Source organism: Sphaerodactylus townsendi, linkage group LG15 (assembly GCF_021028975.2).
Source record: "Sphaerodactylus townsendi isolate TG3544 linkage group LG15, MPM_Stown_v2.3, whole genome shotgun sequence".
Taxonomy (NCBI): domain Eukaryota; kingdom Metazoa; phylum Chordata; class Lepidosauria; order Squamata; family Sphaerodactylidae; genus Sphaerodactylus; species Sphaerodactylus townsendi.
Genome location: NC_059439.1, coordinates 25,324,508 through 25,347,067, shown reverse-complemented (window position 1 = coordinate 25,347,067; position 22,560 = coordinate 25,324,508). Strand labels below are relative to the sequence as shown.

Sequence of the window (22,560 nt, the reverse complement as noted above, 5' to 3'; positions counted from 1 at the left end):
CACTTGGCTGTCAGACGCTATGCTCACAATCTAGAACATCTGCCAAACCGGTTGGGCGACATTTTGTCCGCCCTTCTCACGGTTGAGTATTAAAGCATCAGAGCCTCATAGAGAAGTGAGCCCTGTCACCCAGAGGGCATCCCTCTTGTCGCTGTTCCCTCTCTGGGAAGGATTAATTGATGGCAGAAGATCTCAGTGGGTTCCAAAAATGAGAATCATGGTACAGAAGCAAGGGGCAACCAAATGTGGACTAGCAGAAGTTCTGCTACTGTTGGCTGTCTTGTTGATAGGAAGAGGGACTTGTACTTATCATTATGGATATAATCCTTGTGAAGAGGAAGAAGCACTCAGCAGAGGTAAGGTTTTGGAGGGAAGCAATTACTCCACATTTGGAGGTGAGTGAGATCTCGTACGTTAGAAGGATCTGCTGTGGAAGCCAACATAGTATAGGAGTATAGGAGTATAGGAGTTGGGATACAGTCTATAAGACAGGGGATCAGTTTCCACCATATCATGACGCTCCTTGGATAATTTTTGGCCTACTGCTCCACTTAAACTATATCATGGGGTTGTTATGAAGATAATCAGTGAAAGAGGAGAAAGCCACAGATGCCACACAGAACTTCTTGGAGGATGGGTGACCAAAACCATGTGTGGGATTTCTGAATTATCGTAACCAGTGCTGAGCGAAGTGGACTATAGATCTAAGAACCAGGAATTCCTGAGGTTTCCAGGGACAAGATAGTCATGCTTACTGAAGGCAGGTTAATTATCTGTTTCCATGCTCCCGGTTTTTATGGGCAAGTCAGAGCAATTAAATTATTTTTTACCTTTCCAGTGAAGTAGGAGTAAAGTTTAATGTTTGTGACTTCTAGTACCTTGAATGATGACGACTCTAGATTAATGAGTATAGTATGACTTATTTTCCATGTGTGGCATAGAAAGGGTGGAAGTGGAACCACAGAAATAAACAACAGGAGAGAGGATTCTAGTTTCTTATCTCGTCTGTAGGCTTGTGATGCCTAACAAATGCAGAGTGGGAGGAGTAGGGCAGTCAGTCAGATCTGTGGTGCTTCTCTCTCTGCAGAAAGAAATTAATTGGGTTGAAGAGCCTAATCCAGATGATTTCTCAGGGGGAGCAGCTTAAATATTGGAACTCAAAGGAGGGAAACGATAGTCAGGGTTCCTGGGCTTGAGCATCCTTGAGATTCAAGGAAGGATTTGGAGTATTAGAAGCTTGAAGCAAGTTGGAAGCCAGAAATCTGGCATTATTTATTTACTTCAATTATACCTCATTTTTCTCCCTGGGTCTTTCCCCACTTACCTTAAGCCCCGCCAGGGGCGTATCTAGGCAAACTGGAGCCCTGGGCAAAACCTGAGTTTGATGCCCCCCCCGCCCCATGGGTGGCCAACCTCTCCCACGGTAACCAAACAATGATTTTTTCCACCAGGTTGTTTCAAAGTCACCATCACATTATAGAACATGCCCCAACTCACAAATCTGAGCACAGCAGAAATATTTTTTAAAACATTTTCAAAATGCTCTTGAAATGTTTTATTACTGCTATGAAAACATTTTATGGTGTTGTATCCAATCCTCCCAATTGGGGAAAACAGCATCACTTTCAATGTTATTTAAACAGGGGACCCCAGATTCTCCCTTTAAGGTGGATTTAAAAGGAGAATCTGGGGTCCCTAGTTTAAACAAGTGATGCTGGAATCCACCCCCAAACAGCATTATTTTCAATGGTGTTTAAACTAGGGAGCCCAGATTCTCATTTTAAATCCACCTTAAAGGGAGAATCTGGGGTACCCAGTTTAAACAACATTGAAAGTGATGCTCTTTTGTGGGTGGATTCTCCCCCACCCTGAAACAGCATCACTTTCAATGTTTAAACCAGGGACCTCAGATTCTCCCTTTAAATCTATGCCGAACGGGATGGATTTAATAATAATGATAATAACCTTTATTAGGCATTGAGAGAATAAAAGAAAGAAAGAAAACAAGCATTGGCAGGAAGGGAGTGGATTTAAAAAGAGAATCTGGGGAAATTTAGGGGATGCCTGCTGTCAGGGGTGAAATTATTAAGATAGCAGCACCAAAATTTCAGAGTATCTTCGTGAGACCCTACTGATGATACCACCCAGGTTTGGTGAAGTTTGGTTCAGGGGGTCCAAAGTTATGGACCCTCAAAGGTGTAGCCCTCATCTCCTATTAGCTCCCATTGGAAACAATGGAGGATGGGAGCACTCCCTTTGGGAGTCCATAACTTTGGACTCCCAGAACCAAACCTCACCAAACTTGTGGGGTAGCATAAGGACAGTCTCCTGATGATACGCTGAAATTTTGGTGCTGCTAACCTAAAAAATGCGCCCCCTGCAGGCCAAAAATGGAAAAAACACTGAAAATACAAAAAATCCCACAAACGAACCTACGCCCCCCCACAAGGCTGCGCCCAGGGCAACTGCCCACTTTGCCCAATGGGAGGAACGCCTCTGAGCCCCGCGCTACTCTCTTCAAGTAGTGTGGGGTCCTTGGGCACTCCCCATGACAGGGGCGGCCACAGCGAAGCCGCCCCGATGCTGCCGCGGTCACGCCCCCTCAGCGCGCGGCATCCCTGGCGCTGGAGAAAACGGCGCCTGTTGATGACTCTGCGCAGAGCGCGGGGTTGTGGGGACACCCAGGCGCGCATCAGGGATGCCGTGCGCTGAGAGCAGCGCTCGGCATAGGGGGGATCGCTTCGAGTGGGGAAAGGCCCCCTGATTGGGGACCAAAGTGGCTAAAGATATTCACTGCTTCTCCATTGAGGTAGGTCAGGCTGACTGGCCCGTGGGTCTCCAACAAAGCTTTCACGGTACAGCAGGGATTTAAACTTGGGATGCCTAGGTCCTGTTGCTATGACACCCTTACCACAAAACCACACTAGCTTCTGTACCAAGCTGGTTCTATATCACTGGGCTGGATAGATGCTTGCTATCTATTACATTTCATCCTGTTCTCCCTCCAAGGAGCTCATAGTTGTGCATGTGGTTCCTCACAACAATCCTGAGAGTTGGTTACAACACAAAATAATGACTTTTCATGATTTCCTAGTGTGTTCCATGATTAAGGAGGGGTTTAAACCCAAGCTTCGCTAGTCCACCTGGCATGCTAACCGCACTGTTGGCACAGACCTCTTACCTGAGAGATTTTATGTGAAGAGACTAAGGATTGAACCGGAAACATTTCCCATTTGAAGTATATGCTGCTCCACTGATGCATGACCCCAAAACTCAGGCACGCTGCCTATTTGAGAATTTAGTTAAAATTAGGGGCTTCTTCACACCCATAGGCCCATACTTGATTTGTCTGTTCTTTAATTATTGTTCGTTTGATGACTGACAGCTAAGTGGGAGGGGTCCAGCCGGCTGGTTTGCTCAATCTTGCCCAATTTTCCTTTCATCACATCCCCATTCCACCCAATTGCCGCCCCGCCGCCCCGTCCGTGTGAGGGTTTTGTTATTCCCAGCATGGCCTTTTTGGGTGGTCATAAAGGAGCTCTCCCCGCTTTCTCACCTGTGGAAAAGTTGGCTGGATCCTTGTCAGAGGGTGAACTAACTCCGTTTAACTGTGCTAGGTAGATCTGGCATTGGCATTTATTTCTTTATTTCATTTTTAATAGTTTCTGCCTAAATAGGAAACATCTTACCGTATTACCAATGGTTAGAATTCTTTCTCTCTCTCTTTTTTTCGTTTTTGCTGACAAGTCTCAGCTGACTTAATGGCAACTCCTATGCCTGGTTTCTTTTTAATATTTACACTTTTATCCCATCCCCTTTATGTTCCCATACTTTTTGGTGCTTCCCATTTTCTTCTTCCAGTAGAATCTTTTAGTTATATATATCTACAGTTGTAATATATTTCATCTGTGTCATGCCCCTGGTATTCTTTGGATATCTCCCATCCCAATACTTGCCAGGGTCAAGGCTGGCCCTTTCTCCACTTACCCTTTTCCGAGGGTTGCTGCGCGCAATCCCTCTGCGCCGGGTCATCCAAAGGCGCCCTTTGAAAGAGCGCCAGGAATGCCTCGCGCTGAGGGGCGTGACAGCAGCAGCGTCGGGGCGGCTGCGCTGTCGCCGCCCCTCTCAGTGGGGAGTGCCGAGGGACCCCGCGCTACTCTCCTCGAGTAGCGTGGGTCTTAAAGTAAGTGGGGAAAGGGCCGCTGAGAGCGTGTTACTAGCCCAAGGTCACCCATCCACGGCAGAGCGGGGGTTTGAACCCGGGCTTCCTAGATGCTAGCTTGACACCTTAACCACTACACCACAGTGGCTCTTTCGGCAAATCGAAAAGGCAAAACACAAATCTACCACAGAACTGCTGCTACTAGTAAGAAGGTCAATAAGAGATAATATGTACCATCCAGGCTCAAACAACCGCTTCAAAAGCAAATACCTCCCATTGGAGTGAAGTAGTTTGCGAGGAGCAGGACAAAAACTGGCAGAGCGCAGTCCGATTGATTACTGTTATTATTACATTGAGAGTCCTTATCTCTATTCTGCTTAACAGCCTTGAAGGTTTTTAATGAGCTCGGAACTTATCTAGATTCCGACTAGCTTTGCTTCATTGCTTGTTTTGTATAATTAATTGTACCATTGTGTATATATCATTGTTACTTACAAGTAAAAACTACTTCAATGGGAGGTATTTGCTTTTGAAGCAGTTGTTTCAGCTTGGATGGTACATATTGGGGCTTTCCGCACTACAGAAGGGAGCTAAGGTCGACTCAGTTCCCTTCAGTGGGGGGAGATTCCAGGCTGTCCGCACAGCAACTGAGTTGGCCCCCTGGAACCAAGCTAAGTGGGCGGGATCATCTTGGTGCCTGTTTCGCACCTTGATCTTGATTGGAGCTTGTGTTACCACGGGAAATGGGAGCATTCTTTTTTTTTACAGTTTTTACAGTTTACAGTTACATGCCCCCCACGACTCTCCCATTCTGCGCATGCCACAAAAGCGGCTCCTGATTGGTTGAACGGATGAGGTGTCGTTTCTATGCGTCCGCACTTCGAAGCTTCGAAGCGGTATCGACCTTGTTCCAGCAGAAAGGTGCAGTTCATAACTGCGACAGGGATGTCGCAGTTCTGAGGGGTGGGGGAACTGAGACAAAACAACGTTGAGCTCAGTTGCAGTGCGGATACACTGAGGTGAACCTAGATAGAAACCAGTACAACTCTGTCAGTGCGGAAAGCCCCATTATCTCTTATTGACCTTGTGGTTGTGTACCTTCCCTTTTTGCTCACTATGGTGCTATTAGTAAGGAGGTAATGGTGCAGTTCTGTGACTATTCAGTGACCTCTGCTCCACTTCCTCCTGACCTTTGCTCTGGTAAAGAGGTAGCTTGAATGCTGGTTGTCTCTTCCTGGCCACCCCACAACTCATGCTTCAGAAGCAAATGGGAAGCCATTATCAATGGAAGAATGCTTGAGTGATAATGGTATTGAGATTAATGCAAGGGCCAGCCAGTCTGAACTGCTAAGAACATTAGAAGTCAAGTGTACTGAAAAGATCTTAGCAAATTGTTTTGTGTGAAAAGGTTTCTCATCCTCAGAGGCCCTAAAGTTTAGTTAGCTCAGATAATGAACATATGGGTACACTTGGGCCCCTTCCAGACACACGAGACGACTCAGGTTCGACTCGTGTCGGCGGAGTCGTACCTCAACTCGAGTCCTCCCGTTCCTCCGCACAGCAGCCGACTCGTGTCTCCGGAGCTGAGCTCAGAGGGTGGGATCACCTCCCTGCGCTGCGTTCTGATTGGTTGCTGAGTCCCCCGTTCTGCGCATGCTTTTCGCGCCACCACGAGTCTCCCCTTCTGCGCATGGACGAAATACTTAGCTGTGATTGGCTACATGGCAGAGTCGAGTCGACGGAGATTCTGCACTCCGTCGGCTTCGGCTCGAGCGCAACCCGAGTCCGCCAGTCGACTCAACTCCCCAGTAGAGTCGAGAAATTCAATGGCGAGAGGGAGGTGAGTCGAGTCAGACACGAGTCCGACGCTACGTCTGTGCGGAGGACTCAGGTCTGACTCAAGTCAATCTAAGGTCGACTCCGACAATGCGGAAGGGCCCTTGGTCCACCCAGCCAGCCTGAGCATGCTGGATGTAGTCACTAGGCAGGGCAAGTTGCATCAATTGTCTCAGTTCCCCACCAGAAGTGTAGCCAGAAGTGACATCTACTGTGTTGCAGAATTCTCTAGAATTCACCCCAAACACAATAGTTTTAACAGTAGAGTTATGAGTGAATCCCAGAGAGTCTCACAACATGGTGACCTCACTTCCATTTACACATTTGGAAGTGGCATTGAGATGCTAATGTATGCTATTTGGGTAAGTCCCACGGTCCCCAGTTACCTGGCAAGTCTAACTGCCCTGGACATACTGCTGCCGCTACAAGCATCCAGGTAGCCCCAGTTGCCCAGGATACAGCTGCTGTAGCAAACCTGCTCATCCTGATTTTCCTCTTCCATGGCGGGGACAGGGTGAACAGGGTCCTTTTCTGGAGCATTTTTGTTTCCTAGTCTGTCCTGGGAAGCTCCTTCTAGCACACCTTTATACAGTGAGCTTCATTATCTGTACTAGGAATAGCATCTATATTGCCACAGGTGGTGTCATACAGGAAAAATTTCACATGTCAGACAAATTTCACCCAGCAGGTTTACAATCAAAAGAGACAAGCTTTTGGGCCACAGACAGGCCCCTTCTGCATATGCAGAATAATGCATTTTCCATCCACTTTCGATGAACTTTGCAGCTGGATTTTACTGTGCGGAATAGCAAAATCCACTCGCAAACAAGTGTGAAAGTGGATTGAAAGAGCATTATTTTGCATGTGTGGAAGGGGCCACAGAAAGAACAGCATTCAGATTAAATTTTCTGCTAGGAGAGAAAATGTGGCAATTTCTACTCACTCCGTCCTCCTGCAGCAAGCCCAGAGGTGGGATCCAGCAGGTTCTCACCAGTTCCCGAGAGTGGGTTACTAATTATTTGTGTGTGCCGAGAGGGGGTTACTAATTGGGTCCGCTTTTCCATCTCCACGCCCTCGCCTCCCCAAGGGGCATACTGCCTTTGAACGTGAAGGTTCCATATAGCAATTGCGACTAATAATGTAACTCCCTGAACCGGGTTAATCCCTTTCAGGTACTGCAATTCATTGATTCTCAGCCTTTTGTACCTTTTATCTCACCAGTCTCTATCAAAGAACCTGTGTGTTTCACCATTGCTGTGTTCAGATTTGTGAGTTGGGGCATTTTCTATAATGGGATGATGATTTAGAAATGACCTGGTGCAAAAAAAATTTTTTGGGATCGTGGTGGGGTGGCTGCCCATGGGGGGGGGGCATCCAACTCAGGTTTTGCCCAGGGCTCAGGTTTGCCTAGGTACGTCTCTGCCCCCTTTGCTGAGGGGGGGGGGATGGCGAGGGAACCTGTTACTAAAATTTTTGGATCCCACCACTGAGCAAGCCCAAGATTTGCTGCTCATAAATTGCTGCGAGTCCCCTGTACCCCAGAAGCAGCACTTTGGGGACATATGGGGGCTGCAATGGGGAGGGGACACAATCTTCCACTACAGAAGGGCTTTCTATGAGTGGTCTGGATCCAACCTGACATCTTTTCAAAAGAACTTGGCATGTAAACGAAAGGAGGAAATCTTGAATCGAACAAAGTATCTATAACTGAAGTTCATTGTTCATGACTGCTCCCCTCCCAGTAATCACTGGTGGCCTTAACTGGTGACTTGCCACGGCTGAGGGGCGGTGATATTTTGTGGGAAGAAAGGCATGAGAGTATTCCGGGAATGTTATATGCCATCCAAATGATTATGGGATAAGAGTGTTCAGGGCTGCTTGATTTACGCTGAAATAGCAGTCTGGGCGGTGTGACAGATAGGATTAATAGTCTACGGAGCGCATTGTTTGGGGTGTGTGCAATCTAGGGTGGGGAGCACATCATGTGTGAATATTTGAGGGGGCGAGATATACAGAATGGAAATGACTTCCCAGCGAAATTTTGGAGAACTGAATGGTTACAGAAGAGATTCTGGGACTGAGTGGTGTGCCAACTTTTTGTGAGGTTAGATTTTTAAAATTTTTTTGCGGTAATAATTGCCCTTTTAGGAATGTGAAAACCTTTACAAAGCAACCCCACCTCCTGCTTTTTTTGCTGGTTTGCATTGGTTTGCAGCCGTTGTTCCTTGCTTGCGCTGAGGTAGCGGGAGGAAAGAAAAAACTCCATTATCAGAACAAAAACTCATTTGCTTTAAGTTCAAGTGAATCAGGTTTGGGTTGTCAGAGATCCCTTGGCCCACTACCTAAAACCAACTCCCAACATCACATAAAAGCTAATCACATGACTTGCTTGGTCCCTTGGACCTCTTTGTGGGGAGAAACCAGAGATCCAGTCAATGTATCCCTTTAATCAGTGGAGGGATCCAAAAATTTTAGTAACAGGTTCCCATGGTGGTGGGATTCAAACTGTGGCGTAGCGCCAATGGGGCTGGGCGGGGCACGACAGGGGCGTGGGCGAGCATTCCGGGGGGGCATTCCTGGGTGAGGCTGTGGCAAGGACGCAGCCGCTGCGCCGGTCCTTGGGCGGGAAACGAATGCACGCAGGTGCAGGCTGCCACGCACGCCGGTGCACCTCCTGCTAGACTCCTTCAAGTTCTGCGTGCTACTGCTGAGAGGAGGGGTGTAACTAAGGCAAAAATCACGTGGCAAAATCACCAATTAGTAACCCCCTCTCGGCACACACCAATAATTAGTAACCTACTCTCGGGAACCTGTGAGAACCTGCTGGATCCCACCTCTGCCTTTAATCCCTCCTTCATGGTCCAGATGTGGTAAAGTGGTGAGAGATTTTGGGTTCAAATTCCCATTCAACCATGAGGCTCCCTTGTAACCTTGGACTGGCCACTTTCTTTCAAGGTAGCCTGAGGATAAAATTGGGGAGAGAGTCATGTACGCCTTTGTGAACATTTTGGACAAAGAGTGGGAGAAAAATGGAATAGCCGAGCAAGCTGGTTGTTCAAAACTGTACGCCCATTCTGAGGGAGCATTGCCGTGTTTTCCTTGGCAACAGACTGTATTCCTTCTTTCCCTTGACGCTTGATAGACACACACACCTTTTCGTAAGCCGGTTGCAAATATTGCTAAAAAGGGAGAAGAGAACTTGCTTCACGGGAGGAGAATATGTTTACGAAACATGTTCCTCTCCCAGCTCAGCCCTATTTAAGAAGTGTTCCCCAGGAGCAGTTGTATGTTTGTACAATGGATGCCCCACACGATAAAGTTAACCTTCATGACTTCTCTCAATGAATTCTGGGAGTTGTAGTTAGGTGAGGCTGCTGTGAGAGATTCCCTAGCCTCCTTCACATAAGGACAACCTATGATAATTTTATCTTTAGGGAGAGGACAATTAGTTAGGCAGAAATAATCATTTGGCAGAAAAATCCTTTGACATATATTTATTAGGCTGATGTCTAAGTAGTTCGTTTGACGTAGGCATGCCTGTCACGAAACCAGCAAGCAATATCTGAGAGAGACACACTTTTCAGTTGACAAATGGATGTCGATTAAGTGGATTACCTTTTTGCAAATTGCATTTGCTACTTCCTCTGTGTTCATTACCTTGCTACTCTGTAGCAGGCGGTTCCACAACTCAGCGAGGCTTGATTGACAGGTTGCTTTTGTTATCATGTGATTTGGGCGAGTGGTTTTTAATGAATTCCAAAGGATGGGTATAATGAAGACAACGTCTTGACACTAATTGAACTAATGAATATGACATGCCAAGATGATTGCACTAGACAAATTAGCTGTTACGCTCAATCCCATCTGACATAACTGTACTGACATTTCGGAAGATTCTCCTTTGCTTGGAATTAGTCAAAACGCTTTTGCTCGTGGTCATTTGAGCCTTTTCAAACCTTTGCACCCTGTACCCTTTTCTTGATTTGATCTGCTCCCTCCCACGTTCCAGTCTGTTCTGCCAGGGAAAACATGCAGGTAACACTCCCCCCCCTTTCAAGTGCAGGTATATGTGCAGGTATAAGTAAAACACCACACAAAAAGAATCTTGGTATGAACCTACGTGCAAGATTGCTTTTTTGCAATGTTTGGTCAATGTTGGGAACAGGAGAAAGAGTTACAGATGAGCCAAAGTAACTGAAAATTGCTTCACCTTGCAGTTTCAGAATTAATTTTTTGAAAATTTCTTAAACCTGATTCACACAGTGAATGAGATGAGTGAATAGACCATAGCACTTTAAACTGAAGGTGATGAATCCCAGCTTTGAATGTTCCTTCACATCAAAAAAAATCACAAACATGTCCTGTTTTCAACTGTCACAGGAGGGAAGATATGTAGAACAGTTATCTTGTCTTCCTCCTCCTGAGTTGCTACCATTTTCAAGACTACCCTGGCTGAATTTTACTTTGGCTGATGTCACAAGGGTGGCACTCTAGAGGTATATAACCTTTCAAACTTTCTGTCATCCAGGGTTTTTGCCAGTAGCTTGTGAATCACTGGCAGTAATCCTGGCTTTGGATGTGGCCACATGCCTCGCCCTTTCCAAGGACAGCCTTTACCCTGCGGTTTTGTTGCTGGTTGAGAAACAACTAATCTCTCCGAGGAATACACCTCCCTTCTTCCTACCGTCCCGTGCAGCAACAATTAAAAACACACGCAAATAGGGCTGAGTGTGTATGGAGAAAGCTGGCAACAGCTGGCAAATGGGAGAAAGAAAATCTATAGCCTTTTTCATCGCCTTTCCCCTTATAGCTCCACAGCAAAAGGGTATAGAGAATTGCTTTTTTTAAAAAAAGAAAGGGGTGAATTCAGAGAATCTGGTAGACTGATTGTTATATGTCATAGATTGAGCAAGATGTAACTGGGGGTGATAAGTTGAAATTGATTATATAACTTAAGCCAAATGTATTATTATTGTTCCAGAAATAAGGAAAGAAATATGGTACTATTTTACTGCAAGAGATAGGAGGAGAGAGATTATATTACAGTACTTTGACTGGGGTGGTGGTGTGTGCTCTGAGATGCCCTGCTCTTGAATGTACCAACCAAAACATTTAATACTAGGCTCTGGCATTATCTTTCTTTCACAATCTTAAAATAGGATGTGGTAACAAAATTGATGGGTAGCAAGAAGGGTGGTACCACATTTACCCAGAAGAAAGAAAAACAACCTTCAAAAGGTTATACAAAAGTTGATTGCTGTACATAGTCATAGCTTATATGTCCATTTAAAATGGTTGCCTTTCTTTCTCAATGGCACATATGGAGGAAAATCTAGTCATCCTTTCATGTAAATGGTCAGAATATGTATAAAATAAGAGAAATGGAAAGCGAGGATTATGGCCATTTTTTTGCATAAATCCCTCATTTGTCACCTCCTCGAAAATGCTTCCTTGCTGCCATTTTGTGGTCATTCCGGGTTTTTTTTAAAACAGATCTGTAGATCTGATGCTACGAAACTGCAAAGCCTCATGCTGCGATTCTCTAGGGGTTGTGTCTATGTGGATCCGACCCCCCAGAATTAAAAAAAAAACTGATGAAAATACAGCGTGAGATGCCTGGCATTAGCTCAGAAAATCGTACCAATGAGGAAGTCTGGGGACTGCAGAGCAGCGTGGGAAACGTTTTAAAGAGATCCACACAGCAAGTTAAAATGGTTCCACAAAAAGCAAAACACACAAACAAAAAACGTTTCCATGAAACCGTTTTCAAAAAACAATCACCTGGGAACAGCATGCAAATAAAATGTTTTCAGGCAGGAAATAAAACGTTCTGGGCAGAGGTGGGATCCAGCAGGTTCTCACAGGTTCCCGAGAGTAGGTTACTAATTATTTGTGTGTGCCGAGAGCGGGTTACTAATTGGTGGTTTTGCCACATGATTTTTGCCTTAGTTATGCCCCTCCTCTCAGCAGTAGCGTGCAGAACTTGAAGCAGTCTAGCAAGAGGTGCACCGGCGTGCGTGGCAGCCTGCGCCTTGCGTGCATTCGTTTCCCGCCCAAGGACTGGCGCAGCGGCTGCGTCCTTGCCACACCCCCGCCCCCCGAATGCTCGGCCACGCCCCTGTCGTGCCCCGCCGAGCCGTTCATTGGCTTTACATGCCATTAAAGCTTGAATCCCACCACCATGGGAACCTGTTACTAAAATTTTTGGATCCCACCACTGGTTCTGGGTTAAAACCCATGCGTAACTCCACAAAGGAAGTGTATTATTTCCTGCCTGAAAACATTTTGTTTTTATTTGTGCAGAAAGGGCCTATATTGCAGTATACCATTAAGCTGTTTCGACCACACGACCTTGAACATCTATCTGGATTTTTCAGGAGAAATTTGGGATTGAGATCATAATGTTTCTGTCAGTTCCTGGCCATGAACTTTTGCCAGGAAAAAAAACCCCTCGACTGGTTGCCTCAGGCATTCGCTCTGAAATGTATTTGTCAGGTTTCTTTGTACTTGGGGGAATCTTGTTGAAACTTGGTTTTATTTATGGATTTCACTCCATATCGAATTGCTTGTCAAATGTGATTCTTGCGAGCCTTTAGGGCAGCTAATGACATAATATAAAAACATCGGTGAAAAGTGTGTGCAAAAAATAACCCGTCATTACGGCTACAAAGAAAAACAGGTCAGCTACAAAATGTTATGAAAATATGCCCATCGTAAGTCAGCTCATCAATTACTCAAATAGCATTTTTACTAGCCTATTTTAAATGAAAACAGCTTTCCAGAAGTAATGCTTAGTGTGGAGGCCCTGACTGTCAGTTATCTGACATGTGAGATCTGTGAGATCAACTTTCCCGATGTCTTTGTATGTACTTTAAAGCAAATAGGCTGGATCGTGCTACTCAATTCTTCTCTCCTTACCTCAGTCCTTGTCATTCGTGGCTTTTGTCCAGGTGGGTCCCGTGATGCCTAATATCGTTTTTTGGCTGGTCCTTTCCACCCACAGAAAAGCTGGTTGGATACAACCCAATGCTTTGGTCTGAATAGTCCTTTTGGAATGTAAGTGCATTAAAAAAAACCCTTTCCCCTGTGCCAAACCCTGGCCCCTTCCGCACACGCAAAATAATGCGTTTTCAAACCACTTTCACAACTGTTTGCAAGTGGATCTTGCTATTCCGCACAGCTTCAAAGAGCACTGAAAACAGTTTGAAAGTGCATTATTCTGCATGTGTGGAATGAGCCCCTCATTTTACCATGTTAGTACTGGACTTAGATTTCATTTTTCCCCCTAAAAACAGGTATTTACTATAGGTATCTTATTAACAAATCAAATTACGTTTTCAACATTTGGTTTGCATTTGAAAAAACCTTCTCGATTTGTGTACACTGTGCTGGCCAATAAAGGAAGAGGCACACCTGGAATGGCCAGCAGTCTTCCATGAATTTCAAAAGCCAACCACATTTCCAGTGTGTTATAGTCAATATGATAATGGTTCATTACTAATTAAGGTTCTAACTCTGGCTTGGAAAATTCCTAGAGTGGTGTCTGGAGTGGGTGAAGTTTGGAGAGAGGAAGGTGCTCAGCAGGAATGAAGTACCATAGAGTCATCTCTCGGAAGCTGCTATTTCCTCCAGGGAAACTGATCTCTGTGGTCTGGAGTCCTGGTGTCATTCTAGGGGCCCTTCCGCATTGTCGGAGTCGACCTTAGATTGATTTGAGTCCTACCCGAGTCCTCCGCACAGACGTAGTGTCGGACTCGTGTCTGACTCGACTCACCTCCCTCTCGCCATTGAATTTCTCGACTCTACTGGGGAGTTGAGTCGACTGGCGGACTCGGGTTGCGCTCGAGCCGAAGCCGACGGAGTGTGGAATCTCTGTCACTCGACTCTGCCATGTAGCCAATCACAGCTAAGTATTTCGCCCATGCGCAGAAGGGGAGACTCGTGGCGGCGCAAAAAGCTTTGGGCATGCACAGAACGGGGGACTCAGCAACCAATCGGAACGCAGCACAGGGAGGTGGTCCCGGCCTCTGAGCTCCGCTCTGGAGACACAAGTTGGCTGCTGTGCGGAGGAATGGGAGGACTCAAGTTGAGGTACGACTCCGCTGACACGAGTCGAACCTGAGTGGCCTCGTGTGTCCGGAAGGGGCCTAGGAGAACTTCAGGCCTAGAGTGGCCAGTTGGTGGGTGGCATTGTGAGGTAGGGCACAGTTGAAGTAGTGGCATGACATCACTTCTGAAGTGATATCCCTGGAAGCCTTATCCAGGAGGGTTGGTAAGTCTGTTCCTAAAGCATACTTGATCTTGGAATTTATGAATGAATGGAGCAGTTTCATAGTTGCGGGACAGTGACTGAAAATGCCTATTAAAACATCTCGGACAGCACATTATTGGTTGAGTCACCTGACTGTATATGTTTCCTGTACGGAGATCATTTTCATGCAGGAAAATATGTAGTCCATCCGACTGCAGTGAAAGTGATGATTTTCTTTTTCGTGTGAGTGGATGAATCAGAAGACTGTAGATATATCTTTGGGGCATAAAACATGAAGCATTTTCTTGTTACCCACAATAGCCATAATTAAATTTTACAGAGCATGGAATGAGATAGATTACCGTTTGGATTATGTCAGAGATTAATTTACAGGTGACATAAAATTAAAAGCAGCAATTCTGGTCGGCTTGGAATGGATTACTTTGTGTCCAATACGCATAATTAGAGATGGTTTGATTGCAATGGGTAGATTGTGCTGAAGGTAAAAATAAGTTCGAATCAAGCATGCTGCATTAAAAATGAGACATCTATCCCGTGCTAGAATAATACACAATTTATAAGCAAACTTTAAATACCTCTTTACGAGAAGGTAAAGAGAATTATTCTGGTTAATGTGTTATTTTCTCGAGGAGAGAAAACGAAGGGAAATATCTAAATCTCAACAGGAAACGTTCTAGAATTCCAAAAAGACATCTCCACTGAAGACAGTGCAGTCCAAAGAACCCCTCTGAGTAAGCCCTGCTGGAGAAACTGAAGCATGATTCTGAGCAGACCTTCTCAAGAGTCCTTCCAACAAGATACAAATGTCTATTGCTAGTTTTATCAAAGTGCTGCTAACATCTAATGCTCCTACTTCTAATGCTCCTACAGATCTTTAACCAGAGAAGAACTATCTACGTTTGCTTCCCTTTTCACTTAACATTCAGCAGCAAACTCAGATAAATGAAACCTGTATCAGAAACGTCTTCAACGTGATTCGAACGTTAATGCTCCTATAAATGTTTTGTTCAGATCATAAAACAAATTTGAATGTTTTCCTTAATGAGAGGAACCCCCAGGTTCTTAGAGGCTCACAATGGTAGATTGTCTCTTTCTCACAATACTAGAACCAGGGGGCATTCATTGAAAATGCTGGGGGGAAGAATTAGGACTAATAAAAGGAAACACTTCTTCACACAACGTGTGATTGGTGTTTGGAATATGCTGCCACAGGAGGTGGTGATGGCCACTAACCTGGATAGCTTTAAAAAGGGCTTGGACAGATTTATGGAGAAGTCGATCTATGGCTACCAATCTTGATCTTCCTTGATCTGAGATTGCAAATGCCTTAGCAGACCAGGTGCTCAGGTGCAGCAGCAGTAGAAGGCCCTTGCTTTCACATCCTGCATGTGAGCTCCCAAAGGCACCTGGTGGGCCACTGCAAGTAGCAGAGTGCTGGACTAGATGGACTCTGGTCTGATCCAGCAGGCTAGTTCTTGTGTTCTTGTGTTCTTGTGATTTTGCACAGGCCAAATAAAATGGGTGTAGGACATTGTATAAACCATTTTGAGGGTATGGGACTTCACACAGGTCCTGATCCCAAAATGAGTTCGACCTGTTTGATTGCCCTCAACCCAGGACTTTCGAAATTGCTAAACCAGCCATCCTTCTGCACAATCCCAGGTTGGAGTCACTCCCACCTGAACAAAACAGGCTTCACTCATTCACTTTAAGTTCTGCGCCATCCACTGCCAAGGAGAATCTGCCTGCCTACCATTCTGTGTAGGCCACCCAGCAGGTTGTGAGCAGGTTCTCTGAGCACCCGACAGTGTACAAAGTCTCCCAAATGCATTTTCTCTCCATGGGATTGACACAGGTGCATCTGATTTAAACCAAATCGATAATAATGCAGCGATGAAGCAATGACAATGGATAAAGATAGATTATGGATTTAAGTGGGACTGATTCTTCCTGTTTTCATTGCAGGCAATCCAGTGATTCGTTCCAAGCAAGGTGAGTTTTCATTTGACCCAAGCAGCTCTTAAAGTCGATCATCTCCAGTTTGGACTCACTAATATGTTTCCTACTGCTTGCGTCTTTCTTACTTAAAGCACCTCTTCTCCCAAGCAAAGAGTCAGTCCCAGCTTGCGTCTAAGTCACTGGAGCAGGAAATAATGTAAAAGACCCCCCTTAACCCCATGAGACATTACCTTTGGGCCTGTAGTGAGCAGCCATTTGGACATAGCTGTCTTCTCAAAGGGCCAAACTAAGAATGGCAGCAAACTTGTGGCCCTCATGAGTTGGCCTTGACTATTTTAAGCAGAGGTGGGATCCAGCAGGTTCTCACAGGTTCCCGAGAATAGGTTACTAATTATTTGTGTGTGCTGAGAGGGGGTTACTAAATTGGTGATTTTGCCACGTGATTTTTGCCTTAGTTACGCCCCTCCTCTCAGCAGTAGTGCGCAGAACTTGGAGCAGTCTAGCAGGAGGTGCACCGACGTGCATGGCAGCCTGCGCCTTGCGTGCATTCGTTTCCCGCCCAAGGACCGGTGCGCAGGGGCTGCTTCCTTGCCACAGCCCTGCCCAGGAATGCCCCGCTCCCGGAATGCCCGGCCACGCCCCTGTCGTGCCCCACCCAGCCCCATTGGCGCTATGCCACAGTTTGAATCCCACCACCATGGGAACCTGTTACCTAAAATTTTTGGATCCCACCACTGATTTTAAGGTAATTTTCAGATGCCACAAGGGCCCAGTCCTGATCAGCTCTGTGGTGCAGACAGCTCCACCACACCTGTTCCAGTGCCAAAACAGCCATGTATATGTGGTGTGTGTGTGTGTGAAGAACTCCACGCCACAGGTTAAATCAGGATTGGATCCTCACAGCAGTTTAAAATCACTTCAAAATAACAACCACAAACTTGTAGGTGCTGTGAGTTTACTGTCATATTTAATTTTGCCCACAGAAGGATGCTTGGCTTTGGATTTCCAAATATTTTGTAATTGTCCTCTCCACAGTAGCCATTTTATGATGTCCACTAATTTCTCTCAAAATTTGGAAACCATCCATTGGAAAATGCTGCCAAATATTCCCTGCCCCTTACAGCCGACGATGCACCCTGAAACAAAATGCAGATAGTATACTGTGTGAAGTTTAATCCCTCTCTGTTTCTCGCGTTTTTATAGTATGTGGGCGACCCACTGCCCTCAACAGGAATGTGGGGGGTGAAGACTCTGTGGCAGGCGAATGGCCGTGGCAGGTCAGCTTGATGAAGATGGGCAAGCATGTCTGTGGGGGGGCCCTGATCTCCAATGACTGGATTGTAACAGCAGCACACTGTTTTCAACAGTGAGTATTTCTAAAGGAGCAAAAGAGGAGCTGGGAATGAGAAGCAGAAAGGTCTTAAAAATTACCATTTCCTGCTTAAAGAGCACAAGTGCCAATTAAACCTCTCTTTATTATTTCTATACTCTGTTGAGTTTTACTGCATTTTTATGTGACCGCTTTCTGCAGCTTTGCAGTGCATAGTATCAGACAGCAGTATACTCAGTTTCAGACACTAACCAGTTGCTGTAGTCAGTCACATCTCAAGGACACCCCAAGGCAGATGGTCTGGAATGTGGTTCTTGGGCTTCATTGGTTTAAGCTTACTAAATGGTCCCAGCGGTCTCAAAGCAGGTGATTCTCACTGGGAATGGGAACATGGCGCTGGTCTCCTAGCTCTGGTCTCTTGTTGCTGCTTGGTGGAGCTGCAGAATCATAAGGGGAGGAAAGTATTGAGTTCACACAATGTGGCAGGTCCCCTTTTGTTTGTTTGCTGGGCAGTGATCCAGAACCCCCCCCCATCTGCCCCCAGGTCAGGAAATTCCTAGAGTGTTGCATGACATTGTGAGGTCACTTGGCCAGACGTGATGTAGCATCTCATGATTTTAATGTTACAGTCTCTGCCTCCTAGTGCCCCCAGGGGTTACAACCAGAGGTGGGATCCAACCAGTTCTCACCACTTCTCTAGAAGTGGTTACTAATTTTTTCTGAGTGCCGAGAAGGGGTTACTAAAGCAACCTCCCTGCCCAATAGGAACTGGAGGTGCGTGTATGCGGTGCACCACTGTTTGAATCCCACCACCATTGGAACCTGTTATTAAAAATTTTGGATCCCCCCACTGGTTGCAACACAATATAATTACTTTGCCGAATTCCATTGCCGAATTCAAGTTTTCTTCTTGCGGACATTTCAGCTTTTGCTCCTGGTAACACTTTGTGGTGGAACAGGCCTTAATTCCATCTAACCCACCGCAGAATATCCTAGCGCTGTTTCTCATTGCATTTTTTTGTTCACCCATCTGCAGGAACAGCAGTCCATCTCAATTCAACGTGTTGTTGGGAGCCAACAAACTGGAGAACTCCTGGCCTCACAAGCTCTCTATTGGGGTTGGAGAAATCTTCCGAAACCCCCGGTATGCAGGAGAAGCCACGAGTGGAGACATCGCCTTGGTGCGGTTGGCCCAGCCAGTCAGGTTCACTGACTACATCATACCAATATGCCTGCCTGCAGCCAATGTGCACTTTCCCCCAGGCATGAAATGCTGGGTCACGGGCTGGGGAGATATCAGTGAAGGACGTAAGTATGGGGAAATGGACCAATGAGTATGCAATGCTCTTCCTATCCCAGCCCTTCCTGTTTTCTTTTCCTTGGCTCAGGTTCCACTTTAAAAATTTTTTGGTTAAAATTTAGTTCATGTGAGTGGCTGACACCTTTGATTCTGCCCCTTTGCTGGAGTGTCTGTCAGTTTCATTTCTGCTTGGGTGAGTTCTAAACAAAATCACAACCATCTAAGCCCAGTGACTTCAATGGTTGCTGCTCTGGCCTATACTGTTTATCTTCTTCTTGGTCATTGGCATAGTCATATGTATGGGAGGCATCTGTTGAGGACCACAGCTTGGCAGAGGAGCTGTGGCCAACCAGAGATGTCTGGCTTTATCTACTAACACCAAGAATGCACAATGGCCCCAGAGTTTCTTCAGTGTCAGAAACAAGACTGGCACAAATCTCCTATTTCATGTGGGGAAAAGCAGCTAGAAGTGTGACCCCTTTCCCCTGTTTATTCTATTCATGCTAGTGCTGATGGGGCATACTTTTAGGAATACCAGCCTCCAGGTTATGCTTTGCGAGCCCCTGGAATTATGCCTCATCTCCAGACTACAGAGATCAGGCCCCCTGGAGAAAAAGGATGCTTTGGAATCTGGACTCCATGGCCTTGTACACCACTGAGGTTCCCATCCTCGGTCGGCACCATCCCCAAATCTCCAGATGTTTCCCAACCTAGCTCTGGCAACCATGCCCGCTCTATCCCCTGCCAGAAGCCAGAGGGAACGTGACAACCCTACCCTGTTTCCCCGAATATAAGACAGTGTCTTATATTATTTTTTGCTCCCAAAGATGCTCTATGTCTTATTTTCAGGGGATGTCTTATTTTTCTGTGTTCTGTTCGTCGGGCATGCTTCCAAACAAAAACTTTGCTATGTCTTACTTTCGGGGGATGCCTTATATTTCGCACTTCAGCAAAACCTCTACTATGTCTTATTTTTCGGGGATGCCTTATATTAGGGGAAACAGGGTACTAGGTAGGCATGTGGTAAAATATTTAAGCAAACAACAGCAGAAGGACAGGGAAATAGAGACATTGCTCAGACTCTTTGAGGATGAGGCTTTATAAGACCTGATAAACAGGGATTAGTCCTTGGGATAACCTGACAGAATATTGTCATGTGGCAAGGCCATACGGTAGCCTATGTAGCATCCTTGAAACACAGAGCTAGTGAAAAAGATCAGGTCAAGCCAGAGTCAGCCTGCTGGGAGCCCCATTTTGAGACTCACATGTATCCACCACCCAATGCTTTAACTGGCCTGCCCACTGCTTTGTGTTTCCCCATTGCAGAAGATCTACCAGCTCCAAAGAAGCTCCAAAAACTCCAGGTGCCCATAATAGACACCCAGACCTGCAGGAGACTGTACAGCATTGACACAGGCGATAATATGCCCCCCAAATCCATCCAGGACGACATGATGTGTGCTGGGTATGCTGAGGGCATGAGAGACACATGCAAGGTAAAGGATTGCTTTCCTCAAGGCCCATCTTCCCTAGCAATCTCTGTTTCCCTCCCAGATCACGTGGATGAGGTGTCTTTCACCTACTGTACATAGTCCTCTGAAATTCTTGGCCAAGGGTCGCTGCCACCACCTGAAAACACTTGTGAATGGTATCATGGGGCGTTTCCCCACTCACTCCGATCCCCCCTATGCTGCACGCTGCTCTCAGCGCGTGGCATCCCTGGTGCGTGCCCGGGCGTCCCCACGACCCCACGCTCTGTGCAGGGTCATCAAAAGGCGCCGTTTTCTCCAGCGCCAGGGCTGTCGCCGCCCCTGTTGTGGGGAGGGCCCCGGGACCCCGTGCTACTTGAGGAGAGTAGCGCGGGGCTTAAGGTAAGTGGGGAAAGGCCCATGGTTGCTAGGGCTACATTAGTTTCTAGGGCATGCTGTTTCTTCAAGGTCTTTTCGAGCTCTTAAAATATCCCAGTGAGTTAGGGGTGCCATTTAAGGAAATGTGTACACGCTGTGAGAGCCTTTTCTTTTCTGGGTATTAAATGGCTCTCTGAAACATTCTTATTTCTCAGCCCGTTGGCTCTTAACTGCACAATAATTAGATTACTAATGGCAACATGACCGCACGGTCCTAGCATGATTGGTGATTTGAAATACATCTAAAATCCAGTAATAAAAGTGAGCTACAATTACAGACAGAAGAGAATGAGTCATTAATGATACACCTCACCAAACCAGCTATATTCACTCCTTTTCCAATGAGCATTGGTCTTTCCTTCAGAATTGCAGACAGCTCTAGTGACTATGTTTGCTCTCGCTCCCCCAAGGATCATATTGATGGGATGGGAATCTCCACCGAGAGGCCAAGCAACGGGCAACAGATTCCCCTTGCTTCTATAGGGAGAAATAGTTTACAGTACCCACAGGTCTAATTTTCTTCAACTAGGGTTCCAAGCTTCTCACAAACGTCTTTTGTGTCTCTGTAGGGTGATTCCGGTGGCCCATTGATGTGCAGGATGAACAAAGTGTGGCTCTTGGCTGGAATTGTGAGCTGGGGGGAAGGTTGTGCTGAGAGGAACCGCCCCGGTGTGTACATCCGCCTGACTTCCTACCAGGGGTGGATTCGTTGGCATATCCCAGATATGGAGTTCATCCAGCCTAGTCAGGGTCACATCAAGGTCAAGAACATAGGCGCTGGTAGAACCGATGGGATGGGACCGACTTTCTTTGTCACTGCTCTTCTGCTGGCAGTGTGGACCCTTAATCGGATCTTGGCATAGGATCCGAGGAAAGAAGAAGCCACAGGTGGACATACGGTGTGGGGTTCTCCATCTTCTCACCTTCTTCCCATTTCCCAGTCATTTCTTGGTTCCTCAGCCCAGAATTCTTGTGTTGGGCCCTCCTTTACCTAGAGAATGTGTTTGCAGAAGGTGATACGAACACAGTGGACATAAATAGTTTGGCAGTGATAATGTCTTCGTGCCTACTCCTTGTCAGGTGTACCAGGGCACATTTTCTTTGACCAGTCTACTAATTTTCTGTTTCTCTCATCCAGTGTTCCATCTAGTCTAGCATTTTAACACAGTGGCCAGCCAGTTGCCTAGGTGACCTACCACTGAACATAGAGACCAAGATTCCCCTCTGCTGTTACCTTCTAGCACTGGGTTTCAGAGCTTTTCTGTCTCTGAACATGAAGGTTGATGGGTCTTTCTTCCATGAATGTTTCTAGCTATCCATGCTCATGACTGCTGCCTTCACTGATAGTGAATTCTACAATTTAATTACTCATAGAACAAAAGCCTAAAGGAACTGTTTAACCATTTTCCTTCCTGTCATGTTTGACAAATCCTTTTCCATCATCCTTCGCTATCCTGTGGTTTTCTCTCCACAGGAGAAAAGATATGAAATGTGCCGGGAGGCATTATGGGAGATGGATGGTTATGTATTTTTAGGAGGGTTAGGGTGAGGGATGAGAATTGTTTTTAAAGTAGTTTTTATGATGGTTTTAGGATTGTTTATGGTGTTTTATGATTGTACCCTACCCAGGGACTTCAGTGATGGGTGGGAAATAAGTATGCAGATAATAAACAAACAAACAAACAAATAAATAAATAAATAAATACGTCTAATATAGAACATGGCCAAATCTTTGGATTCTTAGATCCAAAGATTAGAGGCATGCATAAGATAGAACAGATCTTTCCACAAACT

General features: G+C 46.0%; 1 protein-coding gene across 1 annotated transcript; it reads left to right on the top strand.

Annotated features, from left to right (window-relative positions):
• Nucleotides 1–152: 152 nt before the first annotated feature.
• LOC125444882 (serine protease 27-like) lies at nt 153–21,959 on the top strand. Its single transcript, XM_048517632.1, has 6 exons — nt 153–356; nt 16,236–16,262; nt 17,433–17,595; nt 18,596–18,867; nt 20,186–20,355; nt 21,336–21,959. Exons 1-6 carry the CDS (start codon nt 209–211, stop codon nt 21,627–21,629), a joined length of 1,074 nt encoding a protein of 357 aa, XP_048373589.1. The 5' UTR covers nt 153–208; the 3' UTR covers nt 21,630–21,959.
• The last annotated feature ends 601 nt before the right edge of the window (nt 21,960–22,560 follow it).

What these genes read in the sequence shown, in the direction of transcription:
- LOC125444882 (XM_048517632.1), top strand. Translation starts at nt 209, where the DNA reads ATGAGAATCATGGTACAGAAGCAAGGGGCAACCAAATGTGGACTAGCA. An exon ending in GCAGCACACTGTTTTCAACA is followed by an intron (nt 17,596 to 18,595) that starts GTGAGTATTTCT and finishes ACCCATCTGCAG; the next exon opens with GAACAGCAGTCCATCTCAAT. An exon ending in GGGAGATATCAGTGAAGGAC is followed by an intron (nt 18,868 to 20,185) that starts GTAAGTATGGGG and finishes TCCCCATTGCAG; the next exon opens with AAGATCTACCAGCTCCAAAG.